Raw genomic sequence first — 25,127 nt, 5'->3', positions numbered from 1 at the left:
TAATTTCATTTTGTGTGTCTAGTATTAGAAGCTGAACTTAATTCCCAACTGATACACACAGTAAGTTCCAGTTAGTATTATTGTTCTCTCTTCATATCCCTTCCCTGAGACCGTGGGGCTGTCTGCTCTTTGGGTCCAAGCCATCTCGAGGCTGATCTGCCCCATCACGTCAGTCACGTAGTCACTCTGGTTAACATAGGCAGGACGCATACCCTGCAGCAGACTCTAGGGGTGTACCGATGCCGTAATTGACCAGGTTTTACGTTAGTTGGGGCCTTGAAGGGGAATCTTTCTGCTCGTTGTTTGTCAATGTACCGAATGGTTTGTGTGCAGGAATGCATCCTTTTTCACGGATGTCTTCATATTATCTACGTGTTATGAACTTGTCTGTCAGCCTTGTTCCAACTATTATAATGTCAAGGTGTAGAAAATGAAATTAGAATTAAAGACATGAACAAAAGCGAGTAATTAGGAAAAAGAGAAGGTTTTAGCTCTAAGATTTTTCTTAATTTCTTAATTATTATTTTATTTTAGAGAGAGAGAGAGTAAGGGAGAGGGGCAGAGGGAGAGAGAGAGAGAGAGAGAGAGAATACCAAGCAGGCCCTGCACTGTCAGTTTAGAGCCTGACCTGGGGCTCGAACTTATGAACAGTGACATCATAACCTAAACTGAAACCAAGAGCTGGATGCTTAACCAACTGAGACACTCAAGCGCCCCTATGATTTTTCTATTTTTACTAGAAATACTTTTAAAAATTACATTCCATAGACAATTGAAATTTCGTTTCTCAATTTAAAAATATTTTGTAGGGGCGCCTGGGTGGCGCAGTCGGTTAAGCGTCCGACTTCAGCCAGGTCACGATCTCGCGGTCCATGAGTTCGAGCCCCGCGTCAGGCTCTGGGCTGATGGCTCAGAGCCTGGAGCCCGTTTCCAATTCTGTGTCTCCCTCTCTCTCTGCCCCTCCCCCGTTCATGCTCTGTCTCTCTCTATCCCAAAAATAAATAAACGTTGAAAAAAAAAATTAAAAAAAAATATTTTGTAAAGAAAAAAGACAAGAATGTGTTACAACATCTTTTAGGTATGCAGAAAACCCAGTTAATTTTTAGGGTAGACAATTTTGTATAAAGCAGGTTGAATTCTATAAGAACTTTAAAATTGGTATTGCATCATTTATTTAAAGAGGTGTGTGGATCGGAGCACCTGGGCGACTCAGTTGGTTAAGCCTCCGACTTTGGCTCGGGTTATGGACTCACAGTTCCTAAGTTCAAGCCCCGCGTCAGGCTCTGTGCTGACAGCTCAGAGCCTAGAACCTGCTTCAGATTCTGCGTCTCCCTCTCTCTCTCTCTGCCCCTCCCCTGCTAACACTCTGTCTCTCTCTTTCTCTCTCTCAAAAATAAAGAAACATTAAAAAAACTAAAAAAAAAAAAAAGGTATACGGATCAAAAGAGATAATTATAAAAGGTAACAATCCTTCTTTTTCATAGTCACAAGTAAAATTAAAAGAATTTTCCTTTAAACAGATGTATAATTCACTCCTTTACTCTTAGTCAACAACATTTTAGTAAACAAACACCTTACTTTCAAATAAGCATTTATCTTAAGTGTTTATATACATTAATCACGTAGAAACTAATGTCAAAGACACTCTTTACTCCTCTCTTATAGTGCTTTATTTTTCAGTTAACTTCAAAAATGCTTTTCCATCTAACGCTTTAGCTTACCAGCGTGTATGTACTTACTTATTTTTGCAAAAAATCATACAGCTGAGCATAATTTATACATATGTAATGGATATCTGACATTTCTAAAGCCATAAGCTATAAAGGAAAAATATTATTACATATATTATTCTCAGCATACAAGGCAGGAGAAAAGAACCTAAAATCTGTAATCAGTCTTAAAACTTTAGTAGTTTTGCAAATCAGTTCTAATCAATACTGATGGGACCATTTCTTACATGAGACTTATAAGATACAAATTATACATTGAAGCCAAGTGATAAATAAACATCTGATGATCTTACTGACCTTCTGAGGAAAGACTTTATATTACTTGAAAAATGAGAGTCTAATACAGCATTTTTTACATTATTTTCACTTAACTTTAAAAACAAGATGCATACAAGTGAAATTATTAATGATCTACCAGATTATTTTTTCACTCATTGGAAAACTATTACCTCTGCTCTTTCTGAAGGCTAGCATTTATTAAACATGCAGAGTTTTCCCATGTTCTTGATGTTAATTATAACGTCAGGGTTTCACCAAAGTCAGAGTAATATAGTGATTACTCTCCACTGATCTTTATACCGGAGAAAGTGTTGCTTACAATTTGTAGTTTCTATGTATCATTCATTTTGTTCTTTCCATGCAGACCAAAGAAGTGAAAATGTGAAGAATATATTTCATGTAAAAGGCCCAATTACTTATGTATAAAGTACCAAAAGCCAGTGATGACAATGTGATGGGATGTGAGGAATATGACTGCCCGAGCCCTCTGCACCTGAAGTCCAACTGGAAAACTTCCATTCACCTTTGGTTGTTTTCAATGGTTCAGTGTTGTATTTCTAAACTTGTACGGCACTGAGATGAAAGTCTCAATGTTATTGGCTGTACTTTGGCTTAGAAATTTAACTTCTTAAGATATCATTTCAAAAAGAGCATAGAGCATCTACTGAATTGATTTTTAAAGGTTTTATTTTATATAATTGTATGGATTGCTATCTCACGAATATGACATGCTATTTAGAAGAGGTAATGGGACAAAAAAACAAAACAAACCAAGAAACCCCACCGAGTATCTACAAATAGCTACTCCCAAAAGGACTAAGAGGAAAATAAAATTTTGGTGCCAGACAGGACAATACCAAGGCAATGTCAAAGAGCTGCTCAAACGAGCAAAGTAATTTAGGCAATTCATTGTTTGAATTATGCAGTTATTAAAAAAAAATTTGACTAATTCCATTCCACACTATTATACAGTGACTTTTCTTATTATTTTAAGACTGAAGAAATGTAACCTATGGGTAGAGCTACTCTGGCCTGCCTGCTGTGTATACTGAGTGGAACCCCAGGATTCATCCTGAGTATCTTCTGATGGTGAAAAAGTAGCATGTGTAAATTTAATCCAGCATAAAACTCAATGTTTTCCCCACAATGAGAATTTCAGCGGTGTCTTCCCAGTATGACACTGTGTCTTAGCACTCTACTTACCTTCAGAATTTGTATTAATTCTGACAGAAACTGAAACTAAAGTCTATATTTTATGTTTACTTATCATAGGGGCCTTCTTCCAGAGATGGTGCAAATTGATAGTTTAAACAGTCAAAATTTAAAAATAGACAAAGGCATTTTTTAAAACATTTTACATTGCGAGAGGCATTTGTCACTCCCTGGATATGACTTTTGATCCATGCTGTATGCCTGTTTTTAGATAACAGTGAGCTTCCCAGAAAGAGGAGTCATATCACTGAGTTAAGAGTAACAGACTGAGGGGCGCCTGGGTGGCTCAGTTGGTTGAGTGTCCGACTCTTCGGCTCAAGTCATGATCTCACGGGTTTGTGGGTTCGAGCGCTGCATCGGGCTCTGTGCTGACTGTGCGAAGCCTGCTTGAGATTGTCTCTCTCTTCTCTCTACCATTCACTCACACTCTTTCTCTCTCAAAATAAAATAAACTTTAAAAAAAAAAAGAGAGAGAGAGAGTGTAACAGATTGATAGAGGCACCTGAGTGGCTCAGTCAGTTAAGTGTCTATTAAGTGCCTGACTCTTGATCTCAGCTTAGGTCATGATCTCATGGTTCCTGAGATGGAACCCCGCCTCAGGTTTCCCACCCAGAATCGGCCTGCGGATCCTCTCTCTCCGTCTCTCTGCTCCTTCCCCATTCGCATGCACACGCTCTCTCTCTTTCTCTCTCTCTCAAAATAAATAAATAAGCTTAAAAAAGAAGAGTAACACATCGATAATCTTGTATGTTTATTAAAACAAGTTCCCTGAGGAGTTTAACTAGGCAATATTGTTAACCTAGTTTGCTTAAAGTGTACAAAAATACGCAGTGAAAGTTATATATCTTTAAAACATTCCAAAGTCAGGTTTTGTTCTGATTGGCTACCCAATTAGGGCAAATTAATGTGATTTTTACCAACAATATCTGAAACATAAAAATTAAGTTTGGGTTTAAAAGCAGTTATTGAAATTATCATAAATATATGATATCTATTGATTGAACAGTAATAAGATACAGGATGCTAAGATTGACCCTTCACTGCTTTGGTTCATAGACCTTGCTAGAATAAACTACCTTCTAAAAAAAATTCCTTGTAGACTGTGCAATTATAGAGGTTAGGACATTTTGCAGACATAAATTCAATGACATGTTACTGAAGCTTGCTTCTTCTGAAATTTAAAGTTATTTTAAATGCTGAATGAGAATATTTTAACTGTATTAAAATATTCATAAAATATTGCTTAATCAAAATGAGATTTCAAGACCCCTTATCATTCTCTGAACTTCTAAGTGCATTGGTTGATAGACTTGGATAAAGTTTATAGGCGTAAGTATTCAGCAAAAATCTTAGATACCTAGAGAGAGAAAGAAGCAATCTAAGACTCTTCAAAGAGTCAAAACGTGGAGAAGAAACAAAGTAACAAAATAGGCAGAAATAATAATTCAGAAAATGGCAATTTTGGCATAAATATCTGAGAGTCACTGTCGACCACAAATTGAATATGAATATGCAAAACAGACGTGAAAACAAAAATGCCTTATTAGGATGTGCTAACGAGGATATGACAGATGAATCTGTTGACATTATATACCACAAAGACTGTCTTTTGCCACAGTTCCATGAAGTCCCAGGATAACACAATAGCAGTGGTTAAACACAACCAGATAGTTCTCTTTCATTGTACCGAAAGATTTCCCTGGCTTGGAGCTCTGCCTTTAAAATGATGGGCATAGTTCAGAAGGTGAGTACCAGTCAGAGGGATTCCGAGAAGGGGGAGAGGGGTAGTTTTGTTATGTATTAAGGCAGCCTTTCGAACCCGAGACCCCAAATTCAGCAGCAAATATGTGGTGAACCTCATCTCCCCTCAGTTTACATGTGGAAAGTAAAATAAATAAAGTGTTCACTCTTTATTTCTTTCCTGGAATACAATATCAGGTATTGCGGAAGACCCGAGGACTCCCAGTTTGCTAGATTGCTTTAAAGGTCAGAATTAGACAATCAAGGATTCAGTGAGGATTGATTTTCCGTGAATGGGAATGATAAGCAGGCCCTTCTGCATCTGGCGCCGTTGCTTCTTGTACAAGAATGTCAACAAACCCCGTGTAGAATGTCACCTCTGCTGGACTGATAGCGGCCTCCTGGAAAGCTGTGTCCAGGGAGACACGAGGCTTGTGCCAGCCTGACAGGAAGGTACAGTGGGTGATGCCTGCCACGGGCACAGGTATCTGCCTGTTCCTATTCTGTTTGTTGCAAACGACCTTAAAGATCTCGAAAATACAAAGCGTTGGCAGATGACCCCCTGTGCCCATGTTCTCTTCACACAAAGGCAAAGAGGTGTGGTGAGAGCAAGAATGAGCTTTGGAGAAATGTGGCCACGCTGGTGGTCTTAGCCGAGAGGGAGATCATCTCGCTCCTTCACTGCAGATTCCTGTTCCTCCGAGAAGTGCCCAAGGGGCCTGTCTGGCCAACTCAGAGTCCGCAGGTCACCAGACAACATCTCCTCAGGACGGTGGACTCTCACTCTGTCTTCTTGGCAGGTAGACGCGCTTCCCAACCCCCGGGGATGATGTATAGAGTGAAGCACGCGCTTTGTTCGCTGTCTTTTCCATGACGTAACTGGCCTTGAGGAAAGTTCCTGCTGAAGGCAGAGGACCTATCAGAGGACTTGACTAATCAGAGGAAATTATCCAAAGCTAATTAGGTAACAAGGTGACCCAGAAGGAGGCCGTATGTAAAACAGCTTCCTGATTTAAACTCCAAGGAATGAAGCAGAAAGGGAACAAGGACCTGGAGAGTGTGGCCGCAGTGAGTACAGGCAGCTAGAGGTTGGTGGAGAGGAGGGAACAGGCGCTGAGGAGAGGTGAACGCGTCCCGTGGCTACTCCACCCTCAGAAGCCACGGTGGATGGCAGCCAAGCCTCTGCCCGGCGCTTCTCAATCGTGCATTCTTCCAAGTACAGGTGATGCCATCGTTAGGGAGAGTGGGCGTTGGGAGGCATAGCAAAAGGTTCTTGTGTCTATGTTGATTTGAAATTAATTAAATTTGCATCCTCTTCATCCTCCGTTGGCAGGCTCAGCAGGCTCCCTCCAGGGCTGCTCCTTGGAAAACATTAGCACCATTCAGTTTCAGGATTCATTGTCACTGTAAAAAAAAAAAAAAAAAAAGAGAGAGAGAGAGAACAATAGTGTATTTCCAAGAAGCTACCAAGAGCTGGTCACTCCACTGTGGAGGTGACTCAAGAGAACATAAACAGTCAGGAAGCCAACAGTGTCCAGCTTACAGTTTCTGAAACAAAGGTTGGTTTGGATTTTATACTTGATCCCTGAGGAGGAAATCCATGAAAGCCAAGAAATAATCCCTAGCTCTTGCTCCAATATCCCTCCCTCGTGCTGATGTGGAGAGAACCAGATGGAGTTGGGGGTCCCTCCCCCCACCTTTAATTAAAACGAATCCCATTCTCTATGAATAGATGCCAAATTTGCCTTTTTTTTTTTCCTTTTTTAAAAAAATTTCCATGCATTGTTTTTTTCAGGAGTTGGTGGTCCTGGCGTGTTTTCAAAAGCCCATTTTGTTCATATCCACAAAGGATCCGGAGGTGCTTTCTCCGTGTCATTTAGAATTCAACCATTAGGCATCTTGGGGTGTGAATAGACATAAATTACGGACATGGTATTTGGACATGACTGTGCTGGCTGGCTAATTTGTGCTTTTGTTTCTAACTTGGCTATCTTGGCCACATAGCTGGCTCTGCAGCTTTCCCCCAGCGAGACCATTCCTCCACCCACGTCTCCTGGAAAGCAGGCCACTCTCCCTCTCCTCCTGCTTCTTTTTTCAGTTTTGTGTCCCATCACTCAAATTCCAGAACATCCCTACTTGAAGTGACCTTTGTGTCCAAGGAAGTGCCCGAATGATAATCATCAACAGAACATCGTATCTCCTTAGCTCACAGACATGGGTAGTCTGCAACCGACTGTATTCTTCTTACTCCTACTTCAGGGCTCTCCTGCTCAGGGAAACAGCATGTGTTTCCAAAAAGACTTTGAAGCAGTTTGGCAGACGGATAGGTAGCCAGATAAATAGATCTATCCACGAAAGGGGAGGGGAAACGTAGTGTGTATGGTTATGTGTTTGTATTTGTGTTGGGAAGACCGGGGGAAGATGCTGTGATAAGGGCGGACAACCAGTACGACAGGAGGAGGAGGGCAATTGTGAACAAAAGGACAACTTCTGTAGCAAAATTTACTTACAATGGGAAGCTGATGGAAAATTAAGAAAGTTTTTAGCTGAAGAGCAGATTTAACATCCCCTTCATTTAAGTCACCCTGTACCATTCTTAAACTGGGCAAGGAGGTTCCATTTCTTGGAAACTGGGTGGTAGCAGAATATTACTTCTAAGATCCAGAAGTTCATCTCTATAGAACATAAGTCTCTGAATTGCGGGTTTTCCTTCTGTGGCCTTATCTGGAAACTTCAGCTCCCCTAAGCACAGTATAACACAAAGCCTCACTCGTAGTGGGCACGAGCCCTCTTTTGTCCACAGCGCTGATCTGCGTCCAGCTGTTTCAACAGATGTGATTTTTTAAAATTTTTATAAAACCATTCCGTAGCCTCTGTTGGAAAACTAAATACAAATAAGCAAAGCAAAAATACCAACAATCTTACTACAGTCAACATTTTGGTGTTCATTCTTCCAAACTTTCTTCCCTTGATAATGACATACATTCTTTTTGTTCAAAAGTAGGATCCTATTACGTATATTGTGCTATCGACTGCTTTGCTCACTCTCATTCGCCTGGAGACCTCAGTCCTTGCTAATAAATACACAATATCTTTTTAGTGGCTATAGAGGATCTCATTGCCTCATGAGATGAAAAAGCATTTTTAAACTACACACCCTTATTGTTAAACATGTAGACCCTTTCCAATAGTCTTTATTTAGCCTGAAAAGTGCTACATCTTTGCACACTTCCATTTGTTACCTTCGGGTAAATGGCTAGAAGGGGAATTACCAGGTTAAAATGTGTGGTCTTTTAAAGCTTGAAGAGCCCATTTTCAAATTACCCCCTTCCCTAGATATTTTGTACAATTTACCTTCTTCCCCCACTTTCTTTAGGGAAATATCTTTTTCCCCACATCCTTCCCCATACTGGATATTATTATTCTCATTTTTTATTGATCCAATAGGTGAAAATAGTATATTTACTTTTTTATAATTTCTGAGAAAAACAAACATTTTTTAAAGCTCTCTTGGTAATTTCCATTCCTTCTTTTGCAAAATTGATTATTGATAATTTTTACTCATATTTAAAATGGGACTGTTATCTTTTTATTGGTTTGTGTTTTAAGAATCATAATTTTTATTTATTATACGTGTATTGGAAATACCTTACCCCAGTTTTTATTTTCGTTCTCATTCTATTTCTTGTGTTTTTTGAAGTACAGAAATTTAGAGTTTTTAATGTTTTAGAGTTTTTAATGTTTTAATTTAGAGTTAAAACTATGCTTTTCTGGGGCACCTGGGTGGCGCAGTCGGTTGAGCGTCCGACTTCAGCCAGGTCACGATCTCGCGGTCCGTGAGTTCGAGCCCCGCGTCAGGCTCTGGGCTGATGGCTCAGAGCCTGGAGCCTGTTTCCGATTCTGTATCTCCCTCTCTCTCTGCCCCTCCCCCGTTCATGCTCTGTCTCTCTCTGTCCCAAAAATAAATAAATGTTGAAAAAAAAAATTAAAAAAAAAAACTATGCTTTTCTGATATGGTTTCTGACTTGTGTGTCATGCTTTCAAACTAGTTCCCAACTCAGAGTTATAATAAAATTCCTCTATATTTTCCCTGGACTTTTTTCCTTTTTTAACATTTAAACTTATTTGGAGTCTATTTTAATCTAAAGTGTAAGGCAGAGTTCTAAATTTTAATTAAAAAAAAATTTTTAATGTTTATTTTTGAGAGAAAGAGAGAGAGAGAGAGAGAGCATGAGTGGAAGAGGGGCAGAGAGAGAGGGAGACACAGAATCCCAAGCAGGCTCCAGGCTCTAAGCTGTCAGCACAGAGCCCGACGCGGGGCTCGAACCCACAAACTGGGAGATCATGACCTGAGCCAAAGTCAGATGCTTAACCAACTGAGCCACCCAGGCACACGTAAATTTAAATTTTTACATTGTTGAGTCTTTCATTCAGGAACACAGTACATCTCTATTTTTAAAAATCTTTTATGTCCCTCAAAACATTTTTGAGCAATTTCTTTTCATATCACGCCATTCATTTTTCGGTTACGTTTATGCCTTGGTATTTCACACCTCGTGTTGCTCTTTTATGGTAGTACTAATGCTCATGTGCGCTAACAGTGGCTCTTTTAGCACAGTAGATAAGAGCACAGGGTCAGATGGCCAGAGCTTGAACCAGGGCTCAGCCACTTCCTTGCTATGTGACCTTGGATAAGTTGACCTTTCTTAGCCGAAGTTTCCTATTCTCATCCGCAAAACATGCATAATAATACCATGTACCTTCTAGGGTTGTTGTAAAGGATAGGTGAGCAAATACAAGGCCCTATGCTGCAGGCCTGACGTGCAAACCCATGAACGTGTGTTATCCTTATTTTGCAGACTCTAAGCTAACGAATGTCCGTCAGTGAACCACAAGCTTGAACATTGCTTCCAATATCCAAAGGCTTTCAGAAACCATCTTCCCAAACAAACTTTCCATTTCTGAGAACGCCCTTAAATGCGGTTTGTTTAGAACACTCTACAAGCATTCTGAAGGCTTCACGTGTGACGCTGTCCACCTCCTGCTTCGGCTTCAAGCACCGAAGAGCACAGAAGCTCACACGTGGCACTCGGCGCTCAGCTCTGTGGACAGTGAGCAGCATGACAGGGTCTGCCACACAAGACGGTCCCAACGTGGATACAAGTTGCCTCAGCTATGGGACCTCAGGTCATTCCTAGTGTTGCAAATCCCACGTGCGAGTTTTTACTGGCCGTGGTGCGGTGGCCATCAGGCCTGTGGGCAAGTCAGCAGCCTGGGATCTGGCCCGCTACCTGAGCCCAGAGCCATTCTCTCGCTCACGTTCTTCCCTCTATTTAGTTAGATGCGTTCCCTGCTGTCTTTGGGGCTATTTATCATCTCTGTGAAATGATCAAATGAGCCCAGACGTTGTTAACTCTGGCAAATCCTAGAGTTCTGTTAAAAATACCTTGGCAAACTGCCACACGACTGCAACAAATAAAGTAAGTAATCCTGCTTCCAACCTCTGTTGCCTGCCTCGGTGTTAATTCCTACAGTTTTAGTGTCTTGTCTATGACAGTGGCATTAGTGAGGAATTTTTCTCAGAGTGTTATACAGATATTTTCAGAATGTGGGACAGCTTTCCTAAAGGCCTTTATAGTAACAGGCCTACAAACCATAAAAACAAATTGAATTGATGAAAAAGCATCGATTTGTTATTTTTAAGAAAGCATTTAATTGGAATGCTAGCAGTTAAATGAGGACAGATACAGCTCTTAACACCTTGTTTCCTAACTGCCCCCTTGGTTGCAGGTAGGATCAGATAAGCCATCTTTGTTCTCCTGACCGGTTTATCTTCTAACAATCCCTCTTTATGACCACAGCTAATGTTGCTTAGCTCTGAAGATGGTAATAAACTTACGTTAAACCTTTCGCACATGATGATGCTCCCTAACCTGGTTTTGGGGAAGTGCAGAGCTCAGGATAGCACAAAGTCACATAACAATTAGATCGTGCTCACTTCTTTTCATCAGTATAACGTCCCTTCTCCTTCTCGAAAGAGGCCTGGCCCTGGGGGGAATTATAGAGGTCACACATCTGGCTAACATCCCAGGCAGGCCTAAAATTCATCCAAGACACATAGATCATGCCCACAGTAGACATAATCTGGGCCACTATTCAAGCAGGCTGTGTTTTATTAAATTTAGTACATCTCTCACTCACCACATGAGCATGCACCCACACACACACACACACACACACAGCTGCATTTTAACAATGTTATTTGAGATTATCATCCTGCAGGATTATAAATGGCTACTTTGTACCCCTCATATGTTACTTTGTATCCCTCATAATACAGAGGTCAGATTTGAGGGAAACCAGTTAGCACTTAATATACTTCCTAAATACTTGTTGAGTTTTAAAAGACTTTTGAGAGACTAAAAAAGGAAAAGAGGAAAGAAACTCACAAAGAAAATAACTGGAGGTAGCCAGAGATTTACTTGAGCAAAGAGGTCAAAAGAGTTCACTAAAAACACTGTTTTCTTGCAGTTAATGATCTTTTCAATGAATATATGGGACGACGGATGCATCATCTACCAAATACTTTCATGTATCAGCCTCATGGTGGCTGCCTTTCTTGCTGCTGTGTGTTCCTTCTTTTTTTTTTTTTTATCTCTAATTTATCTTATAGTTTGTGGAATATCTCTTATTTTAACTAATTAATAAAAGAGAATTAAAATGTAGTTTTTAAAAAAATATTGCATTTCATAAACTTGCTGTGTAAATTGGACAAATCACTTAACATCTCTGAGTTCCAGGCCTACTCATACAGATTATTTCATTTTTAACTGGTCAAGCTGGCATGATATAGACAATGCCAGGCCCTGTCTGGCATTAGGTGTTCATATTAAGTGTTCAGTAAACATATTTTGTAAAATTATATCAACAATCATACTTTTCTAAGAAAAAAAAAGAGAGAAAGATCAAGAGAAGAGAGGAAACAGGAAGAAATTTACAAAATTCTTTATTAAACGAAACTGGATTTTCCTGAGAAATATTGAAGTGATCCATTTTTATGTCATTGAGCTCAGACATGAATCATAAGATAAACAATAGAATTATTACAAAACCAGAACAGGGATGCTGTTATTCACCCTCTAACTAGTTAATTTCTTAGGTGATAGTACCTAAGCATCTGGCATATATAAAATGCTATACAAATGTCTTATTGTTTTTGTTATTCATGAGCTTTCAAAATTATAAATCTACTTGAATGAAACCAAATCGATTTTTTCCCTAGTCGTTCCCCACTCAATATAAACTCATCACTGTGGCTAACTGGCATAAAGGAAAGAAGATGGACACTTGGCTGTTATTTGCAGTTCCTTTTCTGTGGTTATTCACCTAAGCTTACAGAGACAGAACATCGTGCTTGCAGGAAATTGTCTAAGTATAAAGGCCTCAGGAAGAAGGGACAGGCTGGCTACACCTTAAGCACTATGACGAAAGGGATTCTTCCCTTCTTGTTACCACTATCTAGCTCCATTCAGGAAGGTTCTGTGAGGCTGGGGGTACACAATAAGGGAGTGCGTTCTTTACAGAGAATTTAAACAATAATAAAACCCAACTCAATAGATCTGCTTTTTGTTGTCACCATGTGCTGGCAAAGATGAACCGTGTCAGTGATGAAATTCTCTTCAACTCTAGGGCAGACCTCTCCCACAGCCTTGCCACACCCCTTGGACACGACTTCCCACTACCTCTTACACTGCCTAGCACAGAACCAATACGAATTAGGAGGAAAATGCTAAGGAAATAACAATAAGGAAATAAGAATATAAAACTCTCCCTCCTCCACAATTCCTTTGTTGTCTTTTCTTATGGATTTTTTAAAGATACAAAAACCATAGTATAAACTTCCCATAGTGCTCGGTATGTCTCTGGCATTTATTAAAATCTGTGCTAGATTTTAGGTTCCACAACATAAAAGAAAGTGTCCATTCAACGAGGACAGGGCAAAGTAATGAACAATGGCTTGCCAATGGGATACATGGGGAAAGTTCTGAAAGGCCGGAGATTATGGACCTTAACAAGAAAAGTCTTTGTATCCAATGTGGTGCATTAAGTGTAGGATGGTGACCATATCGACTCCTTTTTCCAGAAGTACATGGACTTTATGCCTAAGAGGTTTTGCGTCAGGGTGTCTTTCTAGCATCAACAAGGATTGAGCCCTTTAAATAGAGTCCAGAAGTCTTAGTTTAGCAAGAGGATGGAGAAGTGTGTTTTCTACTAAGTTCAATCTTCAGTGACTGTTACATACTTTCTGAAGCATTGCAGTCACTTGTACACTGCTTAAATGGTAGAGGAAGGATGAGTCACAGAGCTAAAAGCCAATGGGGAACTTTGGGGGTAATGATGTATCAAAGTAGGTTAACTGATTGTGACAAATGTACCATTGTGGTGTGGGATGCCAACAGCTGGGGAGGCTGTGCGTGTGTGGGGGTATTAGAACTCTCCGTACTTTCTGCTCAGTTTTGCTGCAAACCTAAAACTGCTCTAAAATATACAGTCTTAAAAAAAAAAAAAAAAAATGCCCCAACCAGTACTGTGGGTGGGCCTGGGCCTTTGGACACAAGCTCACTAGCCCAAAAGGCAGTCAATTTATGTATATCAATGTTAAGTTAATAATAAGAATACCAATACTTATTGAGAGCTTATTTTGTGACAGACTTTGTTCTGAGTGCTCTGTACCTTTCTGACTTTTCAGTGACTAAAAATTAGATTTGCTTTACGATATTTTACTACTCTTTGCAGCAGTCAGAAAGTATCTGTGGCACCAAAGCCTTGGGACTTGCCATTGCTGGTTCTTAATGCTGGTGCTGGCTTCACTGAGAGGGAATGACGTAAGGCCTGACGGCTGTCCTGTGAGTTAAAGCTGAACAGTTCTGGACCAACAGAGGAATGTAGACATTCCCCTTAAAAACAATAGTTTAGCATAAAGCAGCTCTCCAAATGGGTTAAGGCTTTTTGTCTTACAGGCAGAAATGACCTAGAGCTTATTTCAAAGACCAACCTTTCAATATTTCAAAAATGTGATTTCTAAGATGCTTTCCCAACCATATAGTTCTCAACATTAAGTTTCTTCTATGTTGCCAATAATTCCAAAAACCAAGAGGCAGATGTATAAAAACCACCGGTGTTCCATGCCACTTGTGGGTGCCCATCAGAAATACAGTCATAAGATATTTATAGGGTTTTGGTGGTGATCTGAGCCATGTGCTGAACATACACATGACTCATTTTTAGGTAAGATTAAAATGCAGAGAAAATATTCTTTTGTAATTGCCTTTGTGATGCTCCCACTAGCATTTTTTTCCCTTTCATCTACTTGTTAATATCTGGTACCTCATTTACATGGGATAGAATTTTTTCTGAACCAGTGATGAATTTTTAACATGCAAAAACTTGGACTGGTAACGCTGACTGAAATCTCCAATAAGAAACGGACTTCCGAATCAGAGCCGAGGTTTACCTCACTAAGACTGCAGAGGTGTGATGTGTGCAATGTAGGGTGACGACCTTTCAGATAAGGTTTAAGGGAAGGAGCAGAAAAAGGGGCTAGAAGACAAACATCTGACTGCCCCGATCACCATCTACTATCAGTCTTTTCCTGCAAGGCTCCAGCCTCAGGGACTGCCCGTGACAAATGTCTGCACTCTGGAAGCATTTAAGATGACAGGCACAAGACCTCTGGTTAACATGGAGGGAGAGAAGACGGGTGGTATTTACCCTGCTCTGAAAGATTATTCTATCTACTCCAACAGAAGCGTAAAGTCTCAGTCACAGGCTCAGTCAAGTTCTCTACTCGCTGATCACCTCTGAGTCACCCCTACCAACAATTTGGTGCCCCCAAATCACAGCGCTGCTGTGTGGAACAAGTCCCCACGTTGCTGAATCATCAATCCTTTCCCTGCGACACTTCCCGCGTCCTGACCAAACAGTCCTCTGATCAAAAACACCCCAGGCGTGGTCATTTCTAGCCTCACAATAGGTAGCAAAATTTAAACAAGACTCTGGTGTGCTGACCACTAAAATTTTCTATCAAGCAGAGCCACCTAGTGGTAGAATGGAATATGTTTTTAAAATTCTCATTTAATTTCTCTCCTATGACAATCCAATCCAGGTGGGGTTTTGTTTTGTTCTGTTTTGTTTTTTATATGTTCATTTTGCTCACTCATATTTACAGTTATCCAGTAAGGCTGTCACTTCCATCTGTTTTCCTTACCAAACATCTATCCAAGGTAAACAAACCTATAGTTTGTTACAGCTGGAAAGTTTTGTGGCTAAAACAGAAGCCGACTCAACAGTATCTCTTCAGAAGGGCAAAGAAAATGCCAGTATTCATTTACTTCAAAAGATAGAGTCACTAGGATATTTACTTTGTAACTTTCTATTTGTATTTTTCTATTTACTTTGTACCTTTGTACCTTTCTTTTCTCCACACTACACACCTATATACCCATGTAAATTGTCACATAAAATTTACAAGCGCAGAGAAGGTAAATGAAAATGCTCTACCCTGGTCTCCAATACCCTCCCCCCCACACATATAATCAATGGTAGAAATTAGAAGTACCTTGGGTTGTGGTTTGATTCCTTTTCTTCCTTTAAAGTAGGTAAACATTCACAATCAGCTAGGACAGAATAGAAGCAAACTCGTTGTTAATCACCAAAATTCTATTTTCTACCCACAAAACTCATGCATTTGAGTGCCACATTTCCCAGCTCTGTGTGGTTGCTTGTACAGAAATGGCCTCACTAGGGAGTTCCAGAGGTTAAAAGATTAATGATGGCAAGGCTCTTGAAATGGAAAAAAGCATTAGTAGCACAGATACAAGACTTCAACATGCCTCTGGCCCTGTTGGAAAGGGCACAATTCATCACTGCTTGGTTATTCAGTCCCCAAAGAACCTCACTGTTGCTCCAAAAGCTAGAATCTGCATGTTTCAGGTTAGACACTGGAATAAAATAGCTTTACCGGAGGTCCTGATGAGCCTGTAGAATGATTTCAGTCAGGATGCATGATCAAAAGGCAGCCAGTGAATTGAGGAACGACTAACGCTCTTAAAGTCGTCAGAGTTCTCTCCTATCATGTCACAGTTATTTGTAAGGAAAAACAAAATCCATCGACTCCATCGCCTATGTGTCAAAATAACTCTCTGCTGTAGTTACGAAATAGATATGCCTTTTTCTGAGTTTCTGGTTTTGTGAGTGTAATGGGATCCTGACGTATGACTGTTATCTCAGGCACAAAAGGAAAGATGTCAAATTATTAAGAGACGTTGTCTTTGGGTGGTATAATTTTTTTCTTCTTTCTACTTTTATTTTTGCATTTGCCAAATTATTATGTATGTGTATTTTATAAACTAAAAACAACAAAATGAAACTGCCTTAACGATTATTATAGTGACCTGCCCCTGTCCCCAAATGCTTTACAGAGCTTTCCTTGCCTCAATCTTGGGCTATGAAAAACTGTTCCGTTCAAAATTGTACAAGTTCATCGAATGGTTCTAATCTTTGGGAAAGCTTATGTTGATAAGCCTCTGGTATAATAATTCTAATAACAGGTCTCTCGATTTGGGGCTTCACTATTGTTGAATCTGACAGACCCCGGGGTATTTTTTAAAGTTGAATGTTAACAATGCAAATGATATGATAATATAAATAGTGGATGTTATGAAGATAATCTGAACATTAAAAATCAGTTATTGATTATTTATAGGAATTTTCAAAGGGAAAAAACAACTACCATCTTTTTTACTTTTTACTTATTCATTTATTGACACGCAATTTTTTTTAATGTTTATTTATTTTTGAGAGAGACAGAGTGCGAGCAGGGGGAGGGGCAAGGGGAAGGAGACACAGAATCTGAAACAGGTTCCAGGCTCTGAGCTGTCAGCACAGAGCCCAACTCGGGGCTTGAACTCACAAACTGTGAGATCACGATCCAAGTGAAGTCAGACGCTCAACCAACTGAGCTACCCAGGTGCCCTGCTACCACCTTTTTTAAACCCACATATTGATTTAATGAAAAGTAAGGAACACATACAGCAATTACTTCCAGATATCAATTAGGAAGTAAGTTACAGGAGGATGTTTATATTACTATCTTTATTAGTGCTGTTCAATAGAACTTTCTTTGGTGATGGAAATGTTCTAGATTTGTGTGTATAATACAGTAGTTATGCATCCCAAGTGGCTACTGAGCATTCACAATGTGGCTAGTGTGACTGAAAATTTTTAACTTTATTTAATTTTTTAAATTTTAATTTAAATAGCCACATATGGCTGGTGCCTCTTGCATATGGCAGTGAACAGCACTGATCTATGTAAATGATATGTGGCAAAATTTTACATCCATATACAGATTAAAATCATAGATCTCTAAATTCTACAGTAGATAAGGTAATCCCGGATGCTAGCTTTTTCCAGATAATTTGGACCCAGAGAGCTCCTTGTTTGAAAAAAAATCATCTTCTTGAAAAAGTCTGTTTGAAAAGATTGTACAAAAATAAAAACAAATGGCACCACGTGATGCAGTAATTAACCTGAGTCTTTTCTTTTTTTAATGTTTATTTACTTATTTTGAGAGAGAGAGAGAACACAAGCAGGGGAGGGCAGGGAAAGAGAGAGGAAGAGAGAGAATCCCAAGCAGGCTCACTGCTACGAGCACAGAGCCTGCTGTAGGGCTTGATACCATAAACTGTGAGATCATGAGCTGAGCTGAAATCAAGAGTTGGACGCTTAACCCACTGATCCACCAGGCACCCCTTAAACTGAGTCTTTAAGGATAGTCAGACCTAAGTTGATTACCCGCATGCTCCAGATCTCATGTGGATTGGGCTCACACCGTCACATTCCAACAATTATGGGACATTTATAAAACCGTTGCAACCTTCACATGCCAGAGAGGACAGGAAAAGCAACTTTAGGTTACCACGTACCATTTCTATTCATGTTGTTCATCCACTTGTCAAGCTCTTCCATTTCAATTTCCATAACAGAGGGTGTGTCTTCCTCAAAAATGGGGCTGGAGAGAGAACAGAAACAAAAAGGAGTGTGGTGTGCCGAGTCTCATTTTGGGAAAGCCCAGAATGTTGACCGCGGGAAAGGTGAACTTGACCTGGTATGTGGCACTCCATGGCAGATTGGGGCTTTGCCCTACTCACCAAATTCTGAGAGGCGGAAAGGCTCGAACTACAATAAGCCTTCATCTATCACTGACCCAATGATGGAAGGTGCACGGCCCAGCTCTTGGGCTGCAAGGGAGCCCAGGAGACTCTGACTGCTTCCCTAAATTAGGTACCAGGTTGAGCTGCCAGGCTTCTACCATGAGGCTCCTCTGGGGAGTTGCCCTATTTAGCATGGTAGCCTTGCTTAATTTCACTTCCCTTTCCTTGAGGTTTCTGATCTGTGCCCCAGGTCAAGAGGCCACTGTGGACAGGCTGCTTTCCTCACCCCTCCTTTCAATTCCCAGGCTTTTCTGACATAGAGAAATGGAGTCGCTGCTTTCAGAAACCCACTGCCCTCACTTCCCAGGATTCAGAGCACACGGTTACGGAAAAGAAGCCCCTGGGTAACGTAAATGGGGTTGGGGAGGAGACCACCAGCTCAGAACCACAGCTGGGGTGCGAAAGGAAGGCACGTAGAGGAGCCTGGGTGTGAGAGGAGGGCGTATGGAAGAAACCAGCAAAGTGTCTAAACAAGCAAGGTTGCTAGGGGGAAGGCTGGAGGAGGGGGTGACACCGCCCCAGAACACTCTTCTGGTGGCTTCTTGTTCTCTTTCTGCCCACTCCTCCCTCCATCCTTCCTTCCTCTCCCCTTCCATTCCCCTTCTCCCTCCCGCCCTCACTGTGATTCTGCAGCATGAACTTTATGCCTCTACCAGGACTCCCCTTTCCTACCAGGGAATGTTATCTTTCCTGGTGATGAAATTTTGAATCAGAATAAATGAACCAACGTCCTTGAAATACACCCAGGGTCAGAATATTTAAACTACAATGCATTTGGAACTGGTAGCATTCAGAGACTTTTTTTTTTTTTTTTCTGGAGAGGACCCTGTTCTTCACCCAGATCTCCCACTGAACTGAGGTTGGGAGACAGGTGCATTCCCTTCCCCCTTGGGCTGCTAAGGGCCCTCTCCTGGGGCCCAGGATGAAAGGGGACCCTCAAGGGTGTCAGAATAAAAACTCCTAAAAAGGCAGATGGCTCTCTAATCTACTCCTCTCCCGGATATCTTCGTCTACACTGAGCTGGGTGGGAGGCAGCAGGAACTTACACTTTGATGTTCTCACTTCCCAGTTCATCTAAAGAGAATAGATATAAAGGTCATGTTAGCTTTCATTGTCTAGAACAACTTTTTAGTTCAACAACAGCTGAAATCTCCTTTCCAAAGACAGGAGACAACTTTAGGTAAATTGCATTTTAGGGAGCAATAACTCTTAAGTCAAACACGCACTGTATTGAAATGAGGTCCTAATTTACCACATGAAATCTGTTTTTTTTTTTTAAGATATGATGGTTCCCTGAGAGTGTTGACCTCAAATCAGATGTTTCTCCCTTTTCATTTTTTTTTTAAATCCATCTGAAGAAGAAAACAGTGGCAATGGGAAGCAAGGGAGAGTCGGACAAGAGGGACTGTTCGTTGGTCCCTTCCTTACTCCAACACGTCCCAGTTCAACACACTGCTGTTGTATCTTTGTGTGACACACCAAGCCCAGCACTGTGACTGTCCCTTTGTCCCAGAGCAGGTTGTGGGGTACTCATCAGGGCTCCCCTTGGAACTCTGCTCTCACCCCTGCTGCTTGCATGGCTGGACCCCTCACGCCCTTCTGGTCTTAGCTTATACTCTCTCCTCAGGGAGCACCCTCCCTCCCTCCTATCTCTGAAGTAGGGTCCACCTTTCCAGTTGCCCCCCAGCTCAGCACCTTGCTTGCTTCCTCATAGAATTTGCCATGTTTGTCATTGGTCAATCCATCTGCTTAATTTTGTTGGTCGCTCCCACAGTTTCAGAAGGACAGAGATCGTGCCTGCCTTGTTGTCCGGCTATCCCCCCACCTCCCATCCAGCTAGCCCGGTACCTGGCAAACACCCAGTAAATATGTATTGAATAAATGAGTAGGCCTTAATCTGGATGGTCTAACATGGGTTAAATTCATACCCAATGTTTTGGACTTAACTATACCATAAAAACAAAGCTTTGAGCAAACTTGCTTTTTGTTGCTGTGGTTGAGGTGAGAACCAGGTAACAGTTTGTCAAATGCCCATCAGGTTCCAGATGAGCATGTGGCAAGAATCAGAGCCCAATGGCCCAGCTCAAGCTCTGTTTTGTTTGGCAGGGGAAGCGATGCATCCAGAGAAACGAGGCGATGATGTCAAGTGAGTGGAGAGCATAGACCCACAGCACCTTTTATGATGTGAAAACCATTGAGAAGCAAACCACTTTGTAGAGGCCCACCAAATAGTCGAGTGGTCCTGATCCTTGGCAACTGGAGGTCTCTTTTTGCCTGGCCTGCAGAAATGTAGGTCCCCGTCGAGCAAACACAACCAGCAAGAACCTGGAACTGAGCTCCTGGCAGCTGGGAGCCACTATAATTTCCTGTGGGTTGGCAAGCTTTCATGGCATCGCTGGTCCAAGAGAGCTGGGCACAGATGGAAGTTTCGAGCCACCACTGCTTACCTTCTAGGGCCTATGGGTTATATCTTTCTGCCCCCTGCTAGGAACCTGAGCTTCCTGCACGTGTCTGACTCCTCAGGCACTTAGACTGGGGAAAGGGGAGTATGTTCATTTATATTTTATATATGTATATCTTTCATCTAAAATTGAAGTGCTATTTCCTTAAAGGATTTTACTATAAATAAAGCCTATACACAACTGAACCTTCCCTACAGGTGACCCATAAAGATCCCCCTGTTTTGTCACTCCCTCTCTTTCCTTCCCCCTCTTTCCCTGCTTGGTAAACCACCCCCAACTAATTTCTCAGAGAGCTAGTGGCCCCACAGCCCCACCGTAGAGGGCATGGATTTATCTTTATAATTTGAGCGCCTGCAGGCTTTGTGGTGAGCAAAAGCTCACCCTGCCTGCAGACGATGGAAAAGTTTAAAAACCCATTACAAAAGTACTCCAGATGCACCAAATGGGAAGCTCCTGTAATCAGTATTCAAACAGAGCAAAGAGCCTTCTGCGGCCTCGTCTCCCCTGCTCCGAGACCATTACCCCTGCCCCAGCCACCATGGCAACAGAAAAACATCTGGGAGAGCACACCAGAGCAGAGCATTAAACCAGGAGGGAGACCAATTACGTGTCCTCAGCAATCAGGTCCTGCCCACTCCACTCCACCTGGCCTACATCTCTTTATTAATAGCCATCTACTCCCCTTGCCACCGGAGGGCAAATGTACCTCTTACACAGCCCCCCACCTGCACTCGATTCCATTTTCCCTCCTACAGTCCTTCCATTTCACACCCTCCTACCCACTTCGTCCCCGGGCCGCGGTTCCCAGCTACACCCACTCAGCCTGCCAATGCCCCCCCTGCCAGCTACCCTCCTCTGTGTACCTCAGATGGTGGCATCGCTGGGGCGAGGGGATGAGGGCAGGAGCCCCACAGGAAAGTGGCTTATTTATCTTTTTTTCCATGCCGAACACTGAGCAAGAGACAGACGCTTTCTGGAGATGTACTGAGCAGACCCAGGCGTCATGTAGCCACAGTCTATTTAAAGTGATGGTTTCCTGCCAGCTGTTTTCCCTGCAGCTCTCTCAGACACAGCACATCAGAACACTTAATAAATGTTAAATAATAACAACTGCAAATTTAATGCCTGCAGGTCTGGGAAGAATGGTAACAGAGCATCACGTTACTACACAGCATTTCCCTTTTTCTGGACTCCAAATGGACAGGCCCAAAGAGAAAAAGTAATTTCCAATAGGAAGAAATGTTCTTTCTTTCTTTTTTTTAATATTTTTTTAATTTTTTATCTATTCTGAGAGAGAGAGGGGGAGAGAGAGCAAGCAAGAGAGTGGGGGAAGGGCAGGGAGAGAAGGGAGAGAGAATCCCAAGCAGGCTCCGAACCGACAGCACAGAGCCCGACATGGGGCTCGAATCCGCAAACTGGGAGTTCATGACCTGAGCAGAAATGACGAGTCAGAGGCTTAACTGATTGAGCCCCGAGAAGTGTTCTTTCTAAATGTGTTGGGAAGGCGCCCCCCGGTGGTCAAACTGGTGCAGAAGCGCCTACCAGTCTCTATTCAGGTGGGGGAAAGACCAATGTGTCTAACTTTCTGAGAGCACATCATCCATGCCCTTCCACAAAACATTGTTTTGGATACTTTCCAAGAAAACTACTGGTCTGACCCAGTATGACAGTTCTATTTTTCCTGGAAAAAAATATTTATTTATTTTATTTATTTTTTTTAACGTTTATTTATTTTTGAGATAGAGAGAGAGAGAGACACAGCATGAATGGGGGAGGGTCAGAGAGAGGGAGACACAGAATCCGAAACAGGCTCCAGGCTCTGAGCTGTCAGCACAGAGCCCGACGCGGGGCTCGAACCCACGGACCGCGAGATCATGACCTGAGCCGAAGTCGGCCGCCCAATCGACTGAGCCACCCAGGCGCCCCGGAAAAAAATATTTAAATAACATTTTGTTAATTTAAATATTCTCCTTTTATTGACTTGCATTATAATGTGGTGTTATGTGAATAGGGGGACTTCAGTGGACGGAAGTTGTTAACCTTTCAGCATTTAGTTTGTTTGAGGAGACATCCATCTGTTAAGCAGTTAACCGTCTGTATCTATACCAAAGGAGTGACTAGTAAAAGAAAATATTTAAATAAATTTCTCTCTATCAAAAGTTGTGATTAGCAATTGTTTGGACGTTTCAAGATATCTGTGTTGTTCTCTCTCTCTCTCTCTCTCTCTCTTTTTTAAGTTTATTTATTTATTTTGAGAAAGACAGAGACAGCACCAATCAGGGAGGGGCAGAGGGAGAAGAAGAGAGAGAACCCCAAGCAGCCTCCCCACTGTCAGTGCAGAGCCTGATGTGGGGCTCAAATTCACAAAAACATGAGATCATAACCTGAGCTGAAACCAAGAGTCAGATGTGTGACCTACTGAGCCACCCAGATGCCCTTCTGTTGTGTTCTCTTAAAGTGAGGCATATTTAAACCAAAAAGAAGGTGCCAATTGGTATTAAGAATAAGTTGAAAATTTGTTTTTATCTCTGAGAATAGCTGTTCTTTCAAAAAAGTTCTAACATTGTTTTATTAACTCATTCAGTCAACAAACGTTTATTGAGCAGCTAATATATGTGTTGGGCTAGGCACTAGGTTAGGTAAAAGGGGTAATCATACTAATAGGTTAACACAATATGCCGGCTACTCTTCCTACTAAGTGATTTACATACACGAACCCATTTCATTCTCATACCGTCTCTGTCAGCTAGGTGTTGGATTTGCCCATGTCACAAATGAGGAAGCTGAATCAGAGAAGTCAGAGGGCTAAGAAAAAAGCCAACAGGGCAGCGTGGTTCCAGAGTCCATACTCTAACCTTGATGTCATACTACTAAACAAGATAAATAAGACAAGTTCTTGATTCTCTTGGACCTTAAAGAGAACATAACCTCGTAAGAGAGACCAAAAAATAAAAATTAACGAAAAAAAGACAAATCAGCAACTCATGCCAGTGTAAACACTGTGCACAGTAAGTGTGAACACAGTCTGTAAGAGCACAGAAGAGGTGTGATTAATTTTGCCTGGGGAGTGATTACTCAAGGCTTCGTAAAAGAACTGGGCATTGAAGAATAGGGTGGCAATTTGCCAAGCAGACAAGAAGGAAATCTCACACAGAGGAACAGTGGCAACCAGGCACGTTAATGTCATAAAAGTGTAAGCCACACTCCGGGAACAGCCAACAGTTCATGTACCCAATGCGGGGTACATGAGCCTTGTCTGAGATGGAGGCCCGTTCTTGATCATAAATGGCTTTTGAACTTTGAGGTTCTCACAATGAAGTTTAATCAAAAAGCCCTTGGGGCGCCTGGGTGGCTCAGTCGTTTGGGCGTCCGACTTCAGCTCAGGACATGATCTCCCGGTCCGTGAGTTCGAGCCCCGCGTCGGGCTCTGGGCTGATAGCTCAGAGCCTGGAACCTGTTTCCGATTCTGTGTCTCCCTCTCTCTCTGCCCGTCCCCCGTTCATGCTCTGTCTCTCTCTGTCCCAAAAATAAAATAAACATTGAAAAAAAAATTAAAAAAAAAAAAAAAGCCCTTTCTGGGGCGCCTGGGTGGCTCAGTCGGTTGAGCGTCCGACTTCAGCTCAGGTCACGATCTCACAGTTCGTGAGTTCGAGCCCCGCGTCGGGCTCTGGACTGATGGCTCAGAGCCTGGAGCCTGCTTCCGATCCTGTGTCTCCCTCTCTCTCTGCCCCTCCCCCATTCATGCTCTGTCTCTCTCTGTCTCAAAAATAAATAAACATTAAAAAAAAAATTAAAAAAAAAAAAAAGCCCTTTCTGTATTTAGAGCCTAGGAGCACGAACATTTGACTGGACACCCGGCATCCTCCCCCCAAACCCTATGACACCATTAGGTAAGACTGGCTGAGGGACTATGGTTTAGGCAGGAAATTCTTACTTTCCATGAGGTCAAAACAATGGGGTCCAGACATCTCTGTTTGCTTTATCTTTTTCTTTAGCTTACAAAGGAGCTCCCATGTGACCACTGTTACTAGGTCACCCTGAAATTTCAAGCAGTGGAGAAAACAGGTGTATTTCCTACTCCTTTGGAATCTCTTACATTGGCTCTTGCCAAGAAAGGTAATGCACATCAGGGCTTCTTCCCTAGCTCACATTTACCATACCTGCTGGCATAATGGACAATGACCATTTATAGCTCCTGCCGTGATCTCAAAGCCTCTTCTGGTGTGAGGACAGTGAGCAAGACCCACAGGCCAAGAGCTTGATCTCAAAGCCAGAGGTGCCCCATTAGTGAGTGTGAGGGATAGAGAGCGAGTTTTGTGTGCACATATCAATATGGAGCTTATCAGGGATGGTCTCATCCCTTGAGTGATTTTTGGAAGAACTAAAGGCTTCAACTTAAAAATCTAATTGGAGGGGCGCCTGGGTGGCGC

The 25,127-nt window shown here is 41.8% G+C and overlaps 1 protein-coding gene across 4 annotated transcripts in view; it reads right to left on the bottom strand.

The window, feature by feature from the left end:
- TMEM154 (transmembrane protein 154) overlaps positions 1-25,127 on the bottom strand; it is a 51,144-nt gene that overhangs the window by 2,378 nt on the left and 23,639 nt on the right. Inside the window, exons 4-7 of one of the 4 annotated variants that reach the window (XM_086704085.1) lie at positions 19,282-19,309; positions 17,948-18,033; positions 15,580-15,637; positions 2,533-2,582 (exon numbers count right to left, since the gene is read on the bottom strand). In XM_086704085.1, coding sequence (XP_086560211.1) covers positions 2,567-2,582; positions 15,580-15,637; positions 17,948-18,033; positions 19,282-19,309 — 188 coding nt within the window. In that variant the 3' untranslated portion in view covers positions 2,533-2,566. Of the gene's footprint in view, positions 1-1,523; positions 2,583-3,959; positions 6,366-15,579; positions 15,638-17,947; positions 18,034-19,281; positions 19,310-25,127 lie in introns of those variants that run through there. The other 3 variants (XM_086704083.1, XM_086704082.1, XM_025922057.2) reach the window with 3 other exon arrangements.

This window comes from Puma concolor, chromosome B1 (genome assembly GCF_028749965.1).
Source record: "Puma concolor isolate L17-30 chromosome B1, mPumCon1.1.hap2, whole genome shotgun sequence".
NCBI lineage: Eukaryota > Metazoa > Chordata > Mammalia > Carnivora > Felidae > Puma > Puma concolor.
Note: the sequence above shows the minus strand (reverse complement) of the source record. Positions and strands in the feature narration are given on the sequence as shown.